The sequence below is a fragment of the Ursus arctos genome, chromosome X, assembly GCF_023065955.2.
Source record: "Ursus arctos isolate Adak ecotype North America chromosome X, UrsArc2.0, whole genome shotgun sequence".
NCBI lineage: Eukaryota > Metazoa > Chordata > Mammalia > Carnivora > Ursidae > Ursus > Ursus arctos.
Window position 1 is genome coordinate 89,805,055 of NC_079873.1, and position 16,410 is coordinate 89,821,464.

At 38.9% G+C, this 16,410-nt stretch overlaps 1 protein-coding gene across 1 annotated transcript in view; it reads left to right on the forward strand.

Annotated features, from left to right (window-relative positions):
- Window positions 1-16,085, forward strand: part of HTR2C (5-hydroxytryptamine receptor 2C) — a 145,790-nt gene extending 129,705 nt beyond the window's left edge. The window contains exon 4 of the mRNA XM_026478855.2: window positions 15,259-16,085. Within this exon, the coding sequence (XP_026334640.1) occupies window positions 15,259-16,085 (827 nt within the window). The remainder of the gene's footprint in view (window positions 1-15,258) is intronic.
- The last annotated feature ends 325 nt before the right edge of the window (window positions 16,086-16,410 follow it).

Sequence of the window (16,410 nt, forward strand, 5' to 3'; positions counted from 1 at the left end):
TTCTTTAAATGTTTGGTAGAATTCCCCTGGGAAACTGTCTGGCCCTAGACTTCTGTTCGCTGGGAGATTTTTGATTACTGATATAATTTCTTTGCTGGTTATCAGTCTGTTCAGTTTTTTTATTTCTTCTTTTTCAGTTTTGGTAGTTTCTATGTTTCTAAGAATTTATGCATTTCTTCCAGATTGTCCAATTTGTTGGCATATAGTTTTTCATAATATTCTCTTAAAATTGTATTTCTGTGGTGTTGGTTGTGATCTCTCTCTCTCATTTGTGATTTTATTTATTTGGGTCCTTTCTCTTTTCATTTTGATAAGTCTGGCTAGGGGCTTATCAATTTTATTAATATTTTCAAGAAACCAGCTCCTGGTTTCATTGATCTACTGTACTGTTTTTTAGTTTCTATATCATTTATTTCTGTTCTAATCTTTATTATTTCCCTTCTTCTGCTGGCTTTAGGCTTCATTTGTTGTTCTTTTACTAGCTCCTCTGGGTGAAATGTTAAGTTGTTTATTTGATTTTTCTTACTTCTAGAGGTAGGCCTGTACTGCTATATACTTCCCTCTTATGACTGCTTTTGCTAGATTCCAAAGGTTATGGACTGTTGTCTTTTCATTTTCATTTGTGTCCATGTATTTTTTGTATTATTTCTTTGATTTCTTGGTTGACCCATTCGTTCTTTAGTAGCATGTTGCTTAACCTCCATATATTTGTGGTCTTTCCAAATTTATTTCTTGTGACTCACTTTAAGTTTCATAGCATACAGAAAAGATGGATGCTGTGATCTCCATCTTTTTGTACTTGTTGAGGGCTGATTTGTGACCCAGTATGTGATCTATTCTGGAGAATGTTCCATGTGCCCTTGAGAAGAATGTATATTCTGGGGCTTTAGGATGAAATGTTCTGGATATATCTGTTAAGTCTATCTGGTCCAGTGTGTCATTCAAAGCCATTGTTTCCTTGTTGATTTTCTGTTTAGATGATCTGTCCACTGCTGTAAGTGGGGTGTTAAAGTTCCCTACTATTATTGTATTATTATCAATGAGTATCTTTATGTTGGTTATTAATTGACTTATGCATTTGGGTGCTCCCAAGTTGGGAGCATAAATATTTGCAATTGTTAGATCTTCTTGTTGGATAAACCCCTTAATTATGATATAATGCCCTTCTTCATCTCTTGTAACAGTCTGTTTTAAAAATCTAGTTTTTCTGCTATAAGTATTGCTAGTCTGACTTTCTTCTGACTTCCCTTGGCATGATTAATATTTCTCCATCCCCTCACTTTCAATCTGCAGGTGTCCTTAGGTCTAAAATGTGTCTCTTGTAAGCAGCATATCAGTGGGTCTTTTTTTAAAATCTATTCTGACACTGTATGTCTTTTGATTGGAGCATTTAATCCACTTACATCCAGAGTGATTATTGATAGATATGCATTTAGTGTCATTTTATAGCTTGTTTTATGGTTGTTTCTGGAGATTTTCTCTGTTCCTTTCTAGTCTTTGTCACTTTTGCTCTTTCTTTTCCACTCAAAGAGTCCTCTTTAATATTTCTTCCAGGGGCGCCTGGGTGGCTCAGTCAATTGAGCATCCAACTCTTGGTTCCAGCTCAGGTCATGATCTCAGGGTAATGGGATCAAGCCTTGTGTCAGGCTCTGTGCATAGCAAGGTGTCTGCTGGAGCTTCTCATTCTCTTTCTCTCTCTCTCCCTTTCCCCTCCCCCTGCTCTCTCACGATCTTTCTCTCTCAAATAAATAAATAAATCTTTTTTAAAAAATATTTCTTGGGGCTCCTGGTGGCTCAGTCATTAAGCCTTTACACAGGAAGCCTGCTTCTTCCTCTCCCACTCCCCCTGCTTGTGTTCCCTCTCTCACTGTCTATCTCTGTCAAATAAATAAATAAATAAATAAATAAATAAATAAATAAATAATTTTTTAAAAAAAATATTTCTTGCAAGCCTTGTTTAGTGGTCACAAACTCTTTTAGTTTTTGTTTGTCTGGGAAACTCTTTAGCTCTCCTATTCTGAATGATAGCCTTGCTGGGTAGAGTATTCTTGGCCATAGATTTTCCCATTCAGCACATTGAATATATCATGCCACTTCCTTCTGGCTTGTCAAGTTTTTGTGAGAGATCTGCAGCTAGCCTTATGGGTCTTCCCTGTAAGTCGAGGACTTCTTTTGCTGCTTTTTAAGTTTTTTCTTTATCACTATATTTTGCTAATTTAACTACAATATGTCTTGGTGTTGGCCTGCTTTTGTTGACTTTGATGGGAGTTCACCATGCCTCCTGGACTTGGATGTCTGTTTCCTTCCCCAGATTAGGAAAGTTTTCAGCTATTATTTCCTCAAATAAACCTTCTACTCCCTTTTCTCTCTTCTTCTTCTTCTGGGACTCCTATGATACAAATGTTATTACATTTGAAGGAGTCACTGAGTTCCCTAAGTCTGTTCTCATGATCCATAATTCTTCTTTCTCTCTTTTGTTCAGCTTTATTATTTTCCATTATTCTACCTTTTATACCACTTATTCATTCCTCTGTTTCTTCCATCCTTGTGGTCATTACATTTGTGCAGTTTTGAATCTCAGTTATTGTATTTTTAATTCCTACTGTTTTTTGACTCTTTATCTCCATGGTAAGGGTCTCCCTGATGTCTTCCATGCTTCTCGTAAGCCCACCCAGTATCCTTATGATTGTTTCTTTAAATTCTCAAGCAAGCATATTACTTATATCTGTTTCAATTAGATCTCTGGCCATGACCTTTTCTTGTTCTTTCTTTTGGAATGAATTCCTCTCTCTTGGCGTTTTATCTAAGTCTCTGTCTCCTTGGCCAGAGTGTGGCAAGTTTCAAGGAGGCATGCTCTGGTCTGCAGTTAAATGAGACCTGATGCTACTTCCTCTAGAACTAAAGCCTTGCGGAACTCTATGGTTAGAAGACATGGTGGGTGCAGGAGTTTGTGCTGGTCCTCTGGGGAAGGGGTCTGCTGTGCTGGTCTTTAGGCACACTTTCCTGAGAAAAGCAGTACCAGCAGAGCACAGGGGGCCAGGACTTGGTGTAAGTAGATTAAGCAGCCAATGTTGGTGCCATGCTGTTTACTGAAGTTGGTTTATACTGAGGGGCAAAAAAGGGAAATGGCACCAGCAGGCTCCTTAGTCTCCAGAGAGGGCTGTCCGTGCTCTCTGCTCTCAGGAAAGTACTCCCAGAAGAGCAAGTAATTTCCCCTCTTGCCTGCTAGGCATTTTTCAGATGGTTTTTTCCAAGCAGTCTGTCTCCAAGTTTCTTGCCTGCTGGGAGGAGTGCAGTGCCTCTTGGGCTCTAAATCTCAGCCAAGCCTGCTGACTTTGAAAACTCCAAACTGTAGGGACATGTTGTGTTGGGGCCCGGCACTGGTCTCCTGGAGGAGGATCCTGCTGTGCTGGGATAAATGCAGGTTTGACCAAGAAGGGCAGTCATGCCAAAGCACATGGACATGGGGTTTGGAGCAAGCTAGCTAAACAGCCAGTGTCTAGGTTAGCTGCCTTTAGCAGGTGTCTCTGCACCTGTGCCAAAGGGCAGGTGAGGGGAAACAGTGCCCTCTGATTCCTTTATTCCCAGAGACGCACAGATGTGCTCCAAGAAGAGCAAACAGTCACTCTCCCAGCCCCTTAAGTGATCCTTAGATTGTGTCATCTGCCCCAGTGTCGCTCACCTGCCTTCTCTCCAGGAGTAGGGCAGCACCCTCAGGACTCTATCTCTGCCAAGCCTGCTGACTTCCAAAACTCCACTCTTTGAGGCCTGCTGGTTGTAAACACTTGGGAAAATTAACCCCTCTCTTTTTCCCAGTCTGTTGCTTTGGAGAATTGTTCTCCTTGTAGATACCTCTGTTTGCTCCCCTCTCTCTTTCTCTCTCACTGTTCTCCACGACCACAGCTCCCTCCCTTCCACAGCACCTGTGATCCGTTTCTCCTCCAAACCATGTCTCTGCACTTCGTACCTTCTTCCATGTGGCCTCTTCTCTCCCTCTAGTTGTGCAGTTTGTTCTGTCAGTCCTCAGGTCAATTTCTTGAGTATTCAGAATGACTTGATCAATCTATCCAAGTTCTAGAGATGAGGCAAGCCAGGGATCTTCCTACTATGTCCCCATCTTAGCTCCCCCAACCTCCTCCAATTAATTTTTGTGTCTTTAAGTTTGTAATTCCTTTCTTCTGCCATCTCCAATCATCTGTAAAACTTGTCCAGTTTAGTTTTCATTCATATATTTTACCTCTTAGTTCCAAAATTTCCATTCCATTCTTTGTTATGATTTATATTTGTCTGCCAAGAGCCAACATCTCTTCATTCATTGGGACCATATTTGGCTTTAAGTACTTCAACATCTTTATTTTGTAATAGTTGCTGCAAATTCTTATCCGATAATTCCAACAGTAGGCGATATAGGAAGTTTGTTTTCATTGATGGCTTTTTTGTGATTACCATCATAATTTCCTATTTCTTCATATCCATCTTCTATTTTATGAAGGGCACTATAAATGATACAGTACAAAGAGTCTGGAAGGTGTTGTGTTCTTTTAAAGAGTATTCAATTTCAGACTGGCATGCTATGAATTTCCTTCTGTTTTTCTTGGTTCTATTCAGGTTTGGTTCTAGGTTTTTATTATGGTGCATCTTTTAAGGACATGGTCCTTACTGCTAAGTATATACTTTCTTTTGTTTCAGCTGAATCCTCAAGATGTTAGTGATGGGCTAATATGTTCTCTTCATTCTGGTTGGGCCAGACTCCAACTTCTAGAACTGTTTAAACTCTAGTATATTTGTTCTGTTCTTGTCCTCATCACTGCCACTCACTTCTAGGCCTTATGGAATCTCACTATGTAACCTAGCTCTCAACCATGTACCTGGAGGATATGCTTACAAATACTTCTTGGTCTCCCCTTCTGGATAGTTCTGTCTTCCCTTACACGTTGCTCAGGAAATTCCAGGTGTTTTGGGAGCCCTGAATGCTGACCTCTGTTTCCTTAGTTAGCAGGACAACGAATCCCTGCTTGGGCTTTCTTTCCCCGTGCCACAGTCAAGAAATTGTCTCCAGATAGAGAAGGAAAGAGTGAATATAGCACGATTTCATGTGTTTCTCTTATCTTAAAAAGCACAGTCCTACACATATTATTTCCACAAATTATTTAGTTTTATGGTTGTTTTTGGCAGAATGACAACTCTGGTACCAAGATCATGGCTGGAAACATGAGTCTAATTTTTTAAAATACTTTTTTTCATTATGCTTAAGTTTAAATGATATATATTGACCTTCTTGAAGTTCATTGATCATTGTTTCTACTATTAATCCCATCCAATGTGTTTTCTTCATTTTAATGAATTTTTTTAGTTGCAGGATTTCCTCTTTTCTTTAGTTTCCACATCTATCCTGAAATTCCCGTGTCTACCACCACATATCTATCTTTTCTGGTCAATTATTAACACTTTATCCCAGTTAAAGCCTTTGTCTGTTCATTTCAATAGATTGATCATGTGTGGGTCTGTTTCTATTTACTTATTTTCCTCTATATTATGGGTCACATTTTTCTGTTTCTTTGTATATCTAGTAACTTTATAAATATACTCCAATAGAAGCATTGTTTTTTTGTTTCTTATGGTGGGTTTTGGGTTTTAAAAGCTCTTGTTTTCAGTGCTAGGGCAAATCCTTTAGTCCTAAGAAGCTGGCTTTTTTCCTAAGGTATGCTCTCTTGAGTATAAATGAAAGGCCAAGGTATTTACCAAGCTTTTCTAATGGTGTGATGCAAACTCCCAACTTTGTTTTCTCTGCCATAGACAACTGTTGAAATCTCTATTAAATACTTTCATCCTTTCAAATGTTGCTTGCTCCATGAGCTCCTTGGAATCTCACAGGTAAAGGATTCAGGTGTTAAGAAAGAAATGGAGGGCACTTTGTATAGAAATTTTAAAGCCCCTCCTCCCTATGGCTTGTCCTTTCAATGACTGCACTCTTCAAATCCTAGCTCCTCTGGCAGATCTTAACACTATTGTCTTACTCCGTCACTCAATTAGACCATAACTTTCTCTTTTTTTAAAAGACTTATTCAGTTATTAGAGAGAGAGCATATGAGCAGGAGGGACAGAAGGAGAGAGAATGTCAAGCAGACTCCATGCCCAGCATGGAACCTAACACAGGGCCCAATCTCATGACCCATAGACCACAACCCTGAGATCACAACCGCTTCAGCCAAAACCAAGAGTCAGATGCTTAACTGACTGTAACACCCTAGCTCCCCTAGACTGTAACTTTCTGCTTTGAGGTCTAGCCTCCATGCTGGAGAACGCTCTCAGGGGAAGAGACATATGACTTTGGAACTCAAAGATGTTTCCCTCATTCAATGGCTGAGTCTCCTGTACTTTCTACATGTTTTTTGCTCACCCTTATGTACCTTCAAATGTTGAGTTTTTAAAATTTTGTTCGCAATTTCTGATTGTTATTAGCAGGAGTGCTGGTCTTCCTTAAGCTACTCCATCATTACTAGAAAATGATAGTCTTTTCTTGCCAGTTTTTAGAGCAGTTTATAGCAAGAAGTTAAATCTAATTTTGATACCAGCTACTGCATCATGACTGTAGCTCAGAATTTGTAAAGTCTGATGTTGAAAAAAATTAACATCTTTATTTTAACTAACCAATAACTGAAATTTAGGATTTACTCCAATTACAAATGTAAGCAATAAACTAGAATAGTAATTGGCAGTATCTATATCATTATCACCAAGAGGAATCACAGATAATTAAAAATCGCATTCAGTTCTGGCAGATATGTTGACATATGAAAAACCCTGGTCATTATTTCAAAATTTGAGTAGCTATTAGATCCACTACTAAAACTTGATATTCAATGTGTTAATTAAAAAACACATATATTACTGTTTCTAAAGTTTGTTTTTAATGTTTAATCGTAGAATGTCAAAATAATTTTGTTTCCTTTGCAATCCCCTGTGCTGTTTTCTCCACTCAAAAACATTATTCTGAGAGGAGATCTATACTTACAAAAAGGTGTAGAACCCTTGCCCTAGATTCTTTTCTGATCCTTCTTCTTTCCACAAAAGTTCCCCTTAAAAGATCATGACCTTGTAATTTCCCCTTATAAGAAATGTCCTGTCCCCAGCTCACACCAATCTCCTGAGTTCCAAATACCTATATTCACATAGAATTTCATATTGAGCTTCAACAAGCACTTCTAACATAACACAATCCAGAGTCCATTACCTTCCCTGCCACAATCTTGCTCCTTCACCTATGTTCCTATGCTTAATGGCAACCCCATCTACCTAAGGACACAAACCAGAAACCTGCAATTACTTATTGACTCTTCCTTCTCTCTCGCATGCCATATCCAATCAATCACCATGTTTTATACATGGAACTTCCTAAATATCTCAAAAGTTGGTTTATTTCCCCTAATCTTTTTTACTTTTCCCCTTATTTAGACTCTTCTTTCCCTTTCATAATAATATTTCTTACCTGTTACAAAAGAACTGAGACCACCTTCGACCCAAGTCTTCACTTTCTGAGTGGGGACCCAGCAGTCCATTTATTCTCAGGCTCTCAGAGCCTTGTTCCATTGCCCATTGTCTCTCTCGCTCTCTTTTTTTTTTTTTCTGAATCTCCAAACTCTCTTCTGAATATTTTCCTAGTAGCATATAAGAGTGTTCAACTGTCTGATTTTATTTTTAAGAAAAGCTTACTATCTACATTCACCTATCTGCATTCACTCTCTTTATTTCTCATTGCTTCACAGAATCAACAAATATCCACTTAAATCATACAAATATCCACTTAAATCATTTTGTGCAATTCTGCTCTTTTGCCATCTACCAGTTATTTCTCATTTCTAATTATCCCTCTTTCACCTTTTCATGTAGGCCTTGATAATTTCTACCACCCATTCATATTACCATCTCTTCTAATAGAAAGTAACAGCCATTCTTAATTCCTAGTGTAATTCTTTCAATTGTTTCTGACTTTGCCTCCTTGGGGACCTTATTCCATCATCTGCTACCTTTCTTTTTTGCATCTTTAAGTTCTTCCACTCTACTAGCTATCACCCTTAATGTGTAAAGCACATTATTAATCTTAATTAATCTTGAATATAATCTTAAATATAGTCTTAGTTTTCTCAAACATTATTAGTTTGTGAGTAATACAGAGGGGAAAAATCATTTTACATCTACATTTCTGAAGTCTTAGCTTAGACCTCTAGTAATAGAAGATAGATTAACAAATGAAAAACAAACAGACATTTAATAACATGTAGATACTTCCTGTACACAAGGGATATACCAAAAAACAAAAAACAAAAACAAACAAAAAAACTGAGTAACTTCTCCAGATGTGCAAGCCACCACCTTAAATACCATCTTCAGCTAACAACAAACAAAGATGTTGGTTGGGAGGAGACCATTTATGGGAGATTACTAGGAAAAGCACAATAAACAAGGGTAAGGTTTGTTATTCAGATTTAAGTGGGTGCCTTCTCCATTAATAAGATTGTCTCCTCTCCTGATTTAGTCATCCTTCTCTTCCTGGTACAGAGAGGAAAACCCTTACATAGGGAGATTTCCTTTATGAATGCAAATTTCTCTTACAAAAGGGTAACTTCTATTTTGTTTTCAGAGCTTCCCCTGTGTTTGCAATTTCTCAAAATAACCAACTCAAAATAATCCTTATGCCAAAGAGGCATATTTTGGGGTGGCATGTTCTACTACCTCTTGGTAGTAATGTGGTCATATTTCAGCACTACCTCCAATTTCACTTTCTCAAGACCTCAGCAGGGTTGTAGTTAGATACGAAGACCTTCCCCACCCACCTCTTCACAGATTCTCTTCCAAGTATATCTTATAAATCCTGAACATTCATCTTGTTAGCTCGTGGGCTGTCTCCTCTTGCTTTCCTTGTTTATAGTCTTCCTCTTTTATTTCAACTTCCTTCAGTCGTTTAAGCTCTTCTTACCCCTACTATTGCAATCTCTATCCCTTATTCACACATGCCTAGGTCCATACTCTTCTTAAACCTAAAAACCCCTTGAAGGTCAAAGTTGACTCTGAACCTGACTCTGAATTTCTTAACATTCTCACTGCACAAACATCATACTGCTGTATTCGCCAAAGCATGCACAATGCTTCTCTCTGCAACGCTGTTACACTTTATCATCTGAAAACTAAGGCAACACAGCTTGCATTGTTTTGTCTTCTATGTTCTCTGAACACAGTTTCTTCATCTTCTGCTATTAACTCCCATGGGCAAGAGATTCACTTATTACTCCATGAAGCAAGGGACCATGCATGTCACATTTGCGTTTTAATGTTGGCCAATTTGTTCCAGGAAATTCATTCTATAATCTCTCTCTCCTCCTTTGTATCACCATTTATTATTTATTTCCTGGCAATCTGTTTCCTGTATTCACTACCCCACTATAATTGTTCTCTCTATAATCAACAGTGACCTCCTCATTTTCAAAGACGGGGGAAATATTTTTAATTCTAGACCTCTCTGTGGGATTTGACAGTGTCGAGGTTGCCTTCCTCAGAACATTCCATCCCGTTACCTGTTTTGACATAATTCTTCATTCACACTGAATTTCTACCATGCCGCTGATACCCATTTTGTAAATTTTGCTGTTGGTAATTTTGATTTTACCAGAAGAGATCCAAAGACGTTTTTCAGAACAGGTTTGCACATGTACTGGCAATGACAACTATATAGTGACTGGGGGCGGCCAACAGTGATTATAAGAGACTTTAAGTTGCAAGACGCATCATGCTTTCAAAGATGTTGAAATCTGAAAGAAATGTGCATCTAAGAATCATTGGCATATGGCATTATTATCTGAGAGTTTGAAGAGAATTGATCTGTGTTGCTTGAATTCGAGGCTTTAAGAAACAATGTGAACATCTTTATATATTTTCTGGGTTTACTTGCCTTACTTGAAGTAAATAACCTTACCAAGTTATTTTATGGTTTTTAGGAGGCTGGAATGAGATAATGCATGTAAAGTATGTTGACACAGATAAAGTATCAGAGTCAATGAGCACTCGATGAAGGATAGGAGTAGTAGCAGCGATAGCAGTAGTGGTCTACTTATTCATAATAGTAGTCGTGTCATAGTAGTAACACATTTATTTTCAATAAAGACTTAAACTATAACAGTTCGTGAATTCAACATTTCTAAAATGCTAAGACCTTATACGTTTATTGAAAATATTTTTGTCTCTGAGTTTAAGTAATCTAAATAAATAATAATCACTTTTCAGGGTTTTTTGGGAACTAAATGAGATAACGCACACAAAATGAATGCTTGTTGGTTGAAGTAGTGCTTGCTATTTTCAGCAGAACATGAATCATAATTTATCTTTGTTGTTTCTAAAATTCTAAAGAAGACTGATAAAGATTCATTGCAGTTAATTTCAGAAAGATTAAGTGATTCTAGTTAATAATTCCTTCTTTCTATGTGTTGTCTGGATTGAGTAAGATAATACATGACAGTATATAATAGTCATCAAATACTTGACTCAGTGTATGACAAATAGGAAGCACTCAGCAAAAGGTAGTTACCGTTACTGCAATTGTCATTTCTACCTGATATTTTCTGTGGTGGTTCATTTTCACTCTTTCTCCTTGCCCAACTCGAAGGTTTTAAAAATATCAAAGATTGCTCCAATTATATTTACTAAATTACTTAATTTTTCTGAAGTTAACTTCACCAAATACCTTTCAGAATTCTTATGAGAATGAATAAGATAGTGCATGCCTTTTGTTGCTATTATTGATGCTGTTTTATATTGACCTGACATTAGGCTATCACCCCAAGTTCTACTGGTTGACAAATTTAAAATACTGAGAAAGACTTTACTCATTTGCTGAACTTAACTCTCCAGGGTGGAAATAACTTCGTCTATTAACATACAAAAGCAGTTCTCAAACTCAGTGGTATCAGGATCCCTTTATACTCTTCAAAATATTTGAAGACCCCAACAATCTTTTGTTTATGTGGATTATACCTATTGATATTTGTTGTATTTGAAATTAAAACGAGAAATGTTTTAACTATTTATGAATCATTTCATGTTAAATAACAAGAATGAACCCATTTCATGTTAACATATAATAACATTTTTATGAAAACCGTGTTTTACAATTGTGAAAAATCTCTTTAATGTTTACTTTTATGGAAAGACAGTTGAATTCTCATACCTGTATCTGCATTCAACTTGTGATGCGTTGTTTGGGTTGAAGTTTATGAAGAAAGTGCAATTTCAAAGACAAATAGTTGGAAAAAGGAAATCTAGCAAACCCTCTACAACAGCCTCAGTGGCCCGCGGGGTCCTTAAACTACACTTTGAGAACTGCTGACACATACCTTTAACCTTTTTAAGTACTGAATAAGATAACCCGTGCAATCTATATCGTTATTAATGCAGCTTCATTTGTTACTATTATTCATAATTTCCAGATATTCTCAAAAGGTCTTGAGTTTCTTCTTGTTTTGTTGACTGCATTCATGGTTTCTTTAAAAAAAAGAAAGAAAGAAAAAGAAAATTAATAATGGCGTAAATTTGGCAAAGGGGTTAAGCTACTTTACAATAATCTGTATTACAGAGCCTTTAACCAAATTGAGATAATACAGTTTACATCTATAATGTCAGTGATATACATGGCTCAGTGCCTGTAACATAAGAGACTCAGCAAAAGGCAGCTTTGGAATCACTCTTTACTCAGTGTACATAAAATTATACAAATAGGTGCCACGGATAAAACTGGACTCACATATCCAATAACAGCTTCAGCTCATCTGGAGTCAGTCTTTGGTTATCCTTTGACACAGGCTTATTTTTAGTCCCTAGAGTCCCTTAGAAAAGTGAATAAATCTTTTAACAGAATTCTAATTGCTAATTCCCCTGCAGAGCTGGGCTCTGCTCTTCTGGTCAGCGTGTAAGGCCTTCCCCAGAGACCTCAGGTAGCTCTAGAAGGTTGTGCAGCATTTCCTGTAGGAAACTGAATCTCCACTCCAACGCTTGTTTCCTAAGTGTAGGTCTGTCTAGTCTTATCAGGATTCCTCCAGAGTGAGTGCAATTTCCCCAGACCAAGTCTCTAGTTCCCACATTGCTAGGGGGCTGGGAAAGGGGGAGAGGCTGGAAGGGGGGTCCCCCACAACCCTCTCTGGTCTTGCTATAGGATCCTGAGAAAGTATAAGTTTTTCTACCAGCACTTTGGCAGAAAATGGCCTTCTTTCCTATGATTATATCAAAGTGGTGAGTTTTTCTACTCAGAACTCCAAGTCTGTTGCTCTAAAGTAATCACTTCCAAGGTCAGCAGTGGCCAGCGAGTCCTGGAGAACTTCATGATCTGAGATCTAATAGTGATTTCATTGCCTGCTGCAGAAAGGACGTCTATGTCTTCTTTTTCTCTTTTTAACTTTTAAAATATTATTAACCTTTTGTTATGGAGGCTTTCAAAGATTACAAATGTAGGAATAATTACAAAATAAAGACCCATGTATTCATCATCCAGCTCTAAGATTTATCAATTTATGGACTGTCTTGTTTCATTCATACTTCTCTCTACTTCTCCCTCCCATAGTATTTTGAAATACACTCCAGACATCATAATACTTCATAAATATTTCAGTATATATATATATCTAAAAATGTAAGAGCTATTTTTTCTACAAAACATCAATATCAACATCTCTCAAAAATTCATGAATGGTAATTATTTAATATCATCAAAAAGCCAGTCATTATTCAAAATGTCCAGCTGTGTCATGAATGTTTTTCAAAGTTGGTTGGCATCGAGGTTCCAAGAAAGGCCACAGACTATAATTGCTTGACAGGTATTTTAAGTCTCTCTTAACTTGTAGGTTCTCACTCTATTTTCTTTTCTCTTGTAAATTATGTTTTGAAGAAGCTCTTCCCTCTTTTCTTAATTCCCTATTCACTTTCTTAACTCTAGAAAATTTCCTGCAGCCTAACCCTTCACTAAAACATTTCATTGAAGATAAGCCAATACTGACTTCCTTCAGGCAAGCCTAATCTACATACACTCTTTCTAAAGACTCCCTTGTATTTATGACTTTGGGAATAAAGGTTCTAAAGTTAAAAGCTGGCAGCCTTCTTACCTGCCTTTTTATAACTTAAGAAATGTAAGGGCGCCTGCATGGCTCAGTCAGTTAAGTGGATTGAGCTTCCGCCTTGAGCTCAGGTCATGATCTCAAGGTCCTGGGATTGAGCCCTGCATCTGGCTCCCTGCTCAGCAGGGAGCCTGCTTCTCCTTCTCCCCCTGCCGCTCCCCGTTTGTGTGCTCTCTCTCTCTCTTTCTTTGTCAAATAAATAAATTTAAAAAGAAAGAAGAAAGAAAGAAAGAAAAAAGAAAGAAAGAAGAAAGAAAGAAAGAAAGAAAGAAAGAAAGAAAGAAAGAAAGGGAAAAAGAAAAAGAAAAAGAAGTGTAACCTGTAAGGTTCTGTTGTACTCTGTACTCCCAAATGCCTGTTCAAATTCCTCCATGCATTTCATCAAACTTGGTAAAAGTTACCTTCTGATATGTGTCACTCTTCCCATCCAGAGTTCAAAGTCTCTTCCTCTGGATCCCTCACAGCATTACCTGAGGATACCTTTTGCATGCAGAGTCTCCTGCTTTTCACAGCCTCTAGGACTTTCTTGAATGGCTCGCCTGGGCTCAGAGCTGTGGGCGTGTACTAGTACCCCCAACGAGCCTGGTCACACTTATTACTGCTGCTCACACCATCACTTGGTCTCTTTCTCTAGAAAAAAGGCCAGTCATTTCAGAAATTCAGTGTGTTGGGAAGAAGGTTTACAGATCGCTTTCCAAGCACCTCGTTTCTTCCCAGTGAGTAAATCCCAGTCACCACCTTCGAGTGGGCTCTAGCAGAGAGCCCCTGACCATTTTTCCCTCTTGGTCATCCAGCCAAAACTCTCTCCCTGACGTAGGGTAGTAAGGCTGTCTGCAAGAAGGGATTTTCAGTTTCAAATTTGTCGCAGTTCTCCATGTGTTCCCTAAAGCCAACCCCAATCTCTGAGCGTGCACTTGTCTCTCTGCTCGCAGCTCATAGTGTGAACATCCGCCAGCCCAGGATTCCTAAGAATAATCTCTGACTTTTCCCAGGCTTCAACTTCCTGGGGACACAAGGGAGAATAAATTAACATTAAAATTCTAACTTTACTTGCAAGTTATCCTATCGATGCCTGATCTCTTCAAGATCTACCAGAGCGATTTCTGAAAATGTCCAGGTTCCTCACTTAGACTGAGGCACAAGAGCCCCTTCCACTCTCACCTCCTCATGGCTATTTTCTACCAGTGAGTTTATTTATTAATGGAAGTGCATGCCTCCAAGGACCACCTCTCGGTATTCTAAAAAAAAAAAAGAGAGAGAGAGAGAGGCTTGACATTGCACACGGAAATGGGGATACTGCATCTCTCCCAACTCTGTATTTTACTGTTTCTTGCCCTTGAAATGATGTTGCTTATGCCCAGGGACTCACAAAGCCTCTTGCTAAAAAGAGAGTCCCCCTCTGTTTCTGCACAGAGATGATTATTTCTGCAGAGTGCTCAGATCTAGTCCCGCAGCACGGCTCAGGGCCCTACTGGCCTCTCCATCTCTAGTAACCAGAGCTCCAGGGCCCTGGCTCCATCGGACTCACCCATAAAATTTCCTCCTCTTGAAGGGAGGGAGTCGAAACAGACGCTGTCAGCTAAAAACGCATCTCAAACAGCCCAGCTACCCCTGATATGGCATGATCACTCTTATAGGTGGTGTACACATCATTTTTATTGCATGTGGAAGGTGATATGCTAAAAAAAGAAAAAAAAAAGAACCAGTGAATGTATTAATGCCGTCGAGTATAGCTGTAATGTATTCATTCACTCGACAATTATTTATTGAGTGCCCCCTGTGCGCCAGGCCAGTTCCAGGAACCGGAAATGAAACAAAGCACACACCACCCACTTTTACACAAGCGCCATTACGGGAATTGCTCGCCTTCTACAGAACTTTGGGGAGAAGGCATTCCTAGCCCGAAAGAAATCATCATTTTTCTGAGGTCACACGGCTACTCTTTCCTGTGACTATCAGCTTATGCCACGAATAGCTTTCAACAAATGCCAGTTCTGAATTTTCTTCAGTAAAATGCAATTGACTGTATGCCACTGCACAGACCTGCTCAGTCCTTCGATGTGCTGTAACGATATCCTACCTTCTGTTGTTGTTGTCCCTTTAGGTGTGTCAGTTCCTATCCCAGTGATCGGACTGAGAGATGAAGATAAAGTGTTCGTCAACAACACCACGTGCGTGCTGAATGACCCAAATTTCGTTCTCATTGGGTCCTTCGTCGCTTTCTTCATACCGTTGACGATCATGGTGATTACGTACTGCCTGACGATCCACGTTCTTCGCCGTCAAGCTCTGATGTTACTGCACGGCCACATCGAGGAACCGCCTGGAATAAACCTGGACTTTCTGAAGTGCTGCAAGAGGAACACCACGGAGGAAGAGAACTCTGCCAACCCTAACCAAGACGTGAACCCACGCCGAAGAAAGAAGAAAGAGCGACGTCCCAGGGGCACCATGCAAGCTATCAACAACGAACGGAAAGCGTCAAAAGTCCTCGGCATTGTTTTCTTTGTGTTTCTGGTCATGTGGTGCCCGTTTTTCATTACCAACATTCTGTCGGTTCTGTGCGGAAAGGCCTGTAACCAGAAGCTCATGGAAAAGCTTCTGAATGTGTTTGTGTGGATTGGGTATGTCTGTTCAGGAATTAATCCTCTGGTGTATACGCTTTTCAACAAAATTTACCGAAGGGCTTTCTCTAACTATTTGCGCTGCAATTACAAGGCAGACAAGAAACCTCCCGTGAGACAGATCCCGAGAGTGGCTGCTACTGCTTTGTCTGGGAGGGAGCTTAATGTTAACATTTACCGGCATACCAACGAACCGGTGATTAAGAAAGCTAGTGACAACGAGCCTGGTATAGAGATGCAAGTGGAGAATCTGGAGCTACCAGTTAATCCCTCCAACGTGGTTAGTGAAAGGATCAGCAGTGTGTAATTAGTGTGTAAGCAGCACAGTCTTTTCCTCCGGTAAAGCTACGAATGTAAGGAAAGGTCCTAGAATTCTTCTGTCAGTCATAACTAATGTAAATATCGTTGTCTGATAAAAAGTGTTTTGTATATAGCTTTGCAACCCTGTACTTTACAATCATGCACACAACAGTGAGATTTAGGGTTCTATATTTACTGTTTATAATAGATTGAGAATAACTTATTTTGATTATTTGATGCATAAAATGTTGATATTTCTGCTTTCCCTTCCTTCCTCTTTCCTTCCCTCCTTCTCCCTGTTTCCTTTGTTCTCTCTCTCTCTCTTTCTTTTG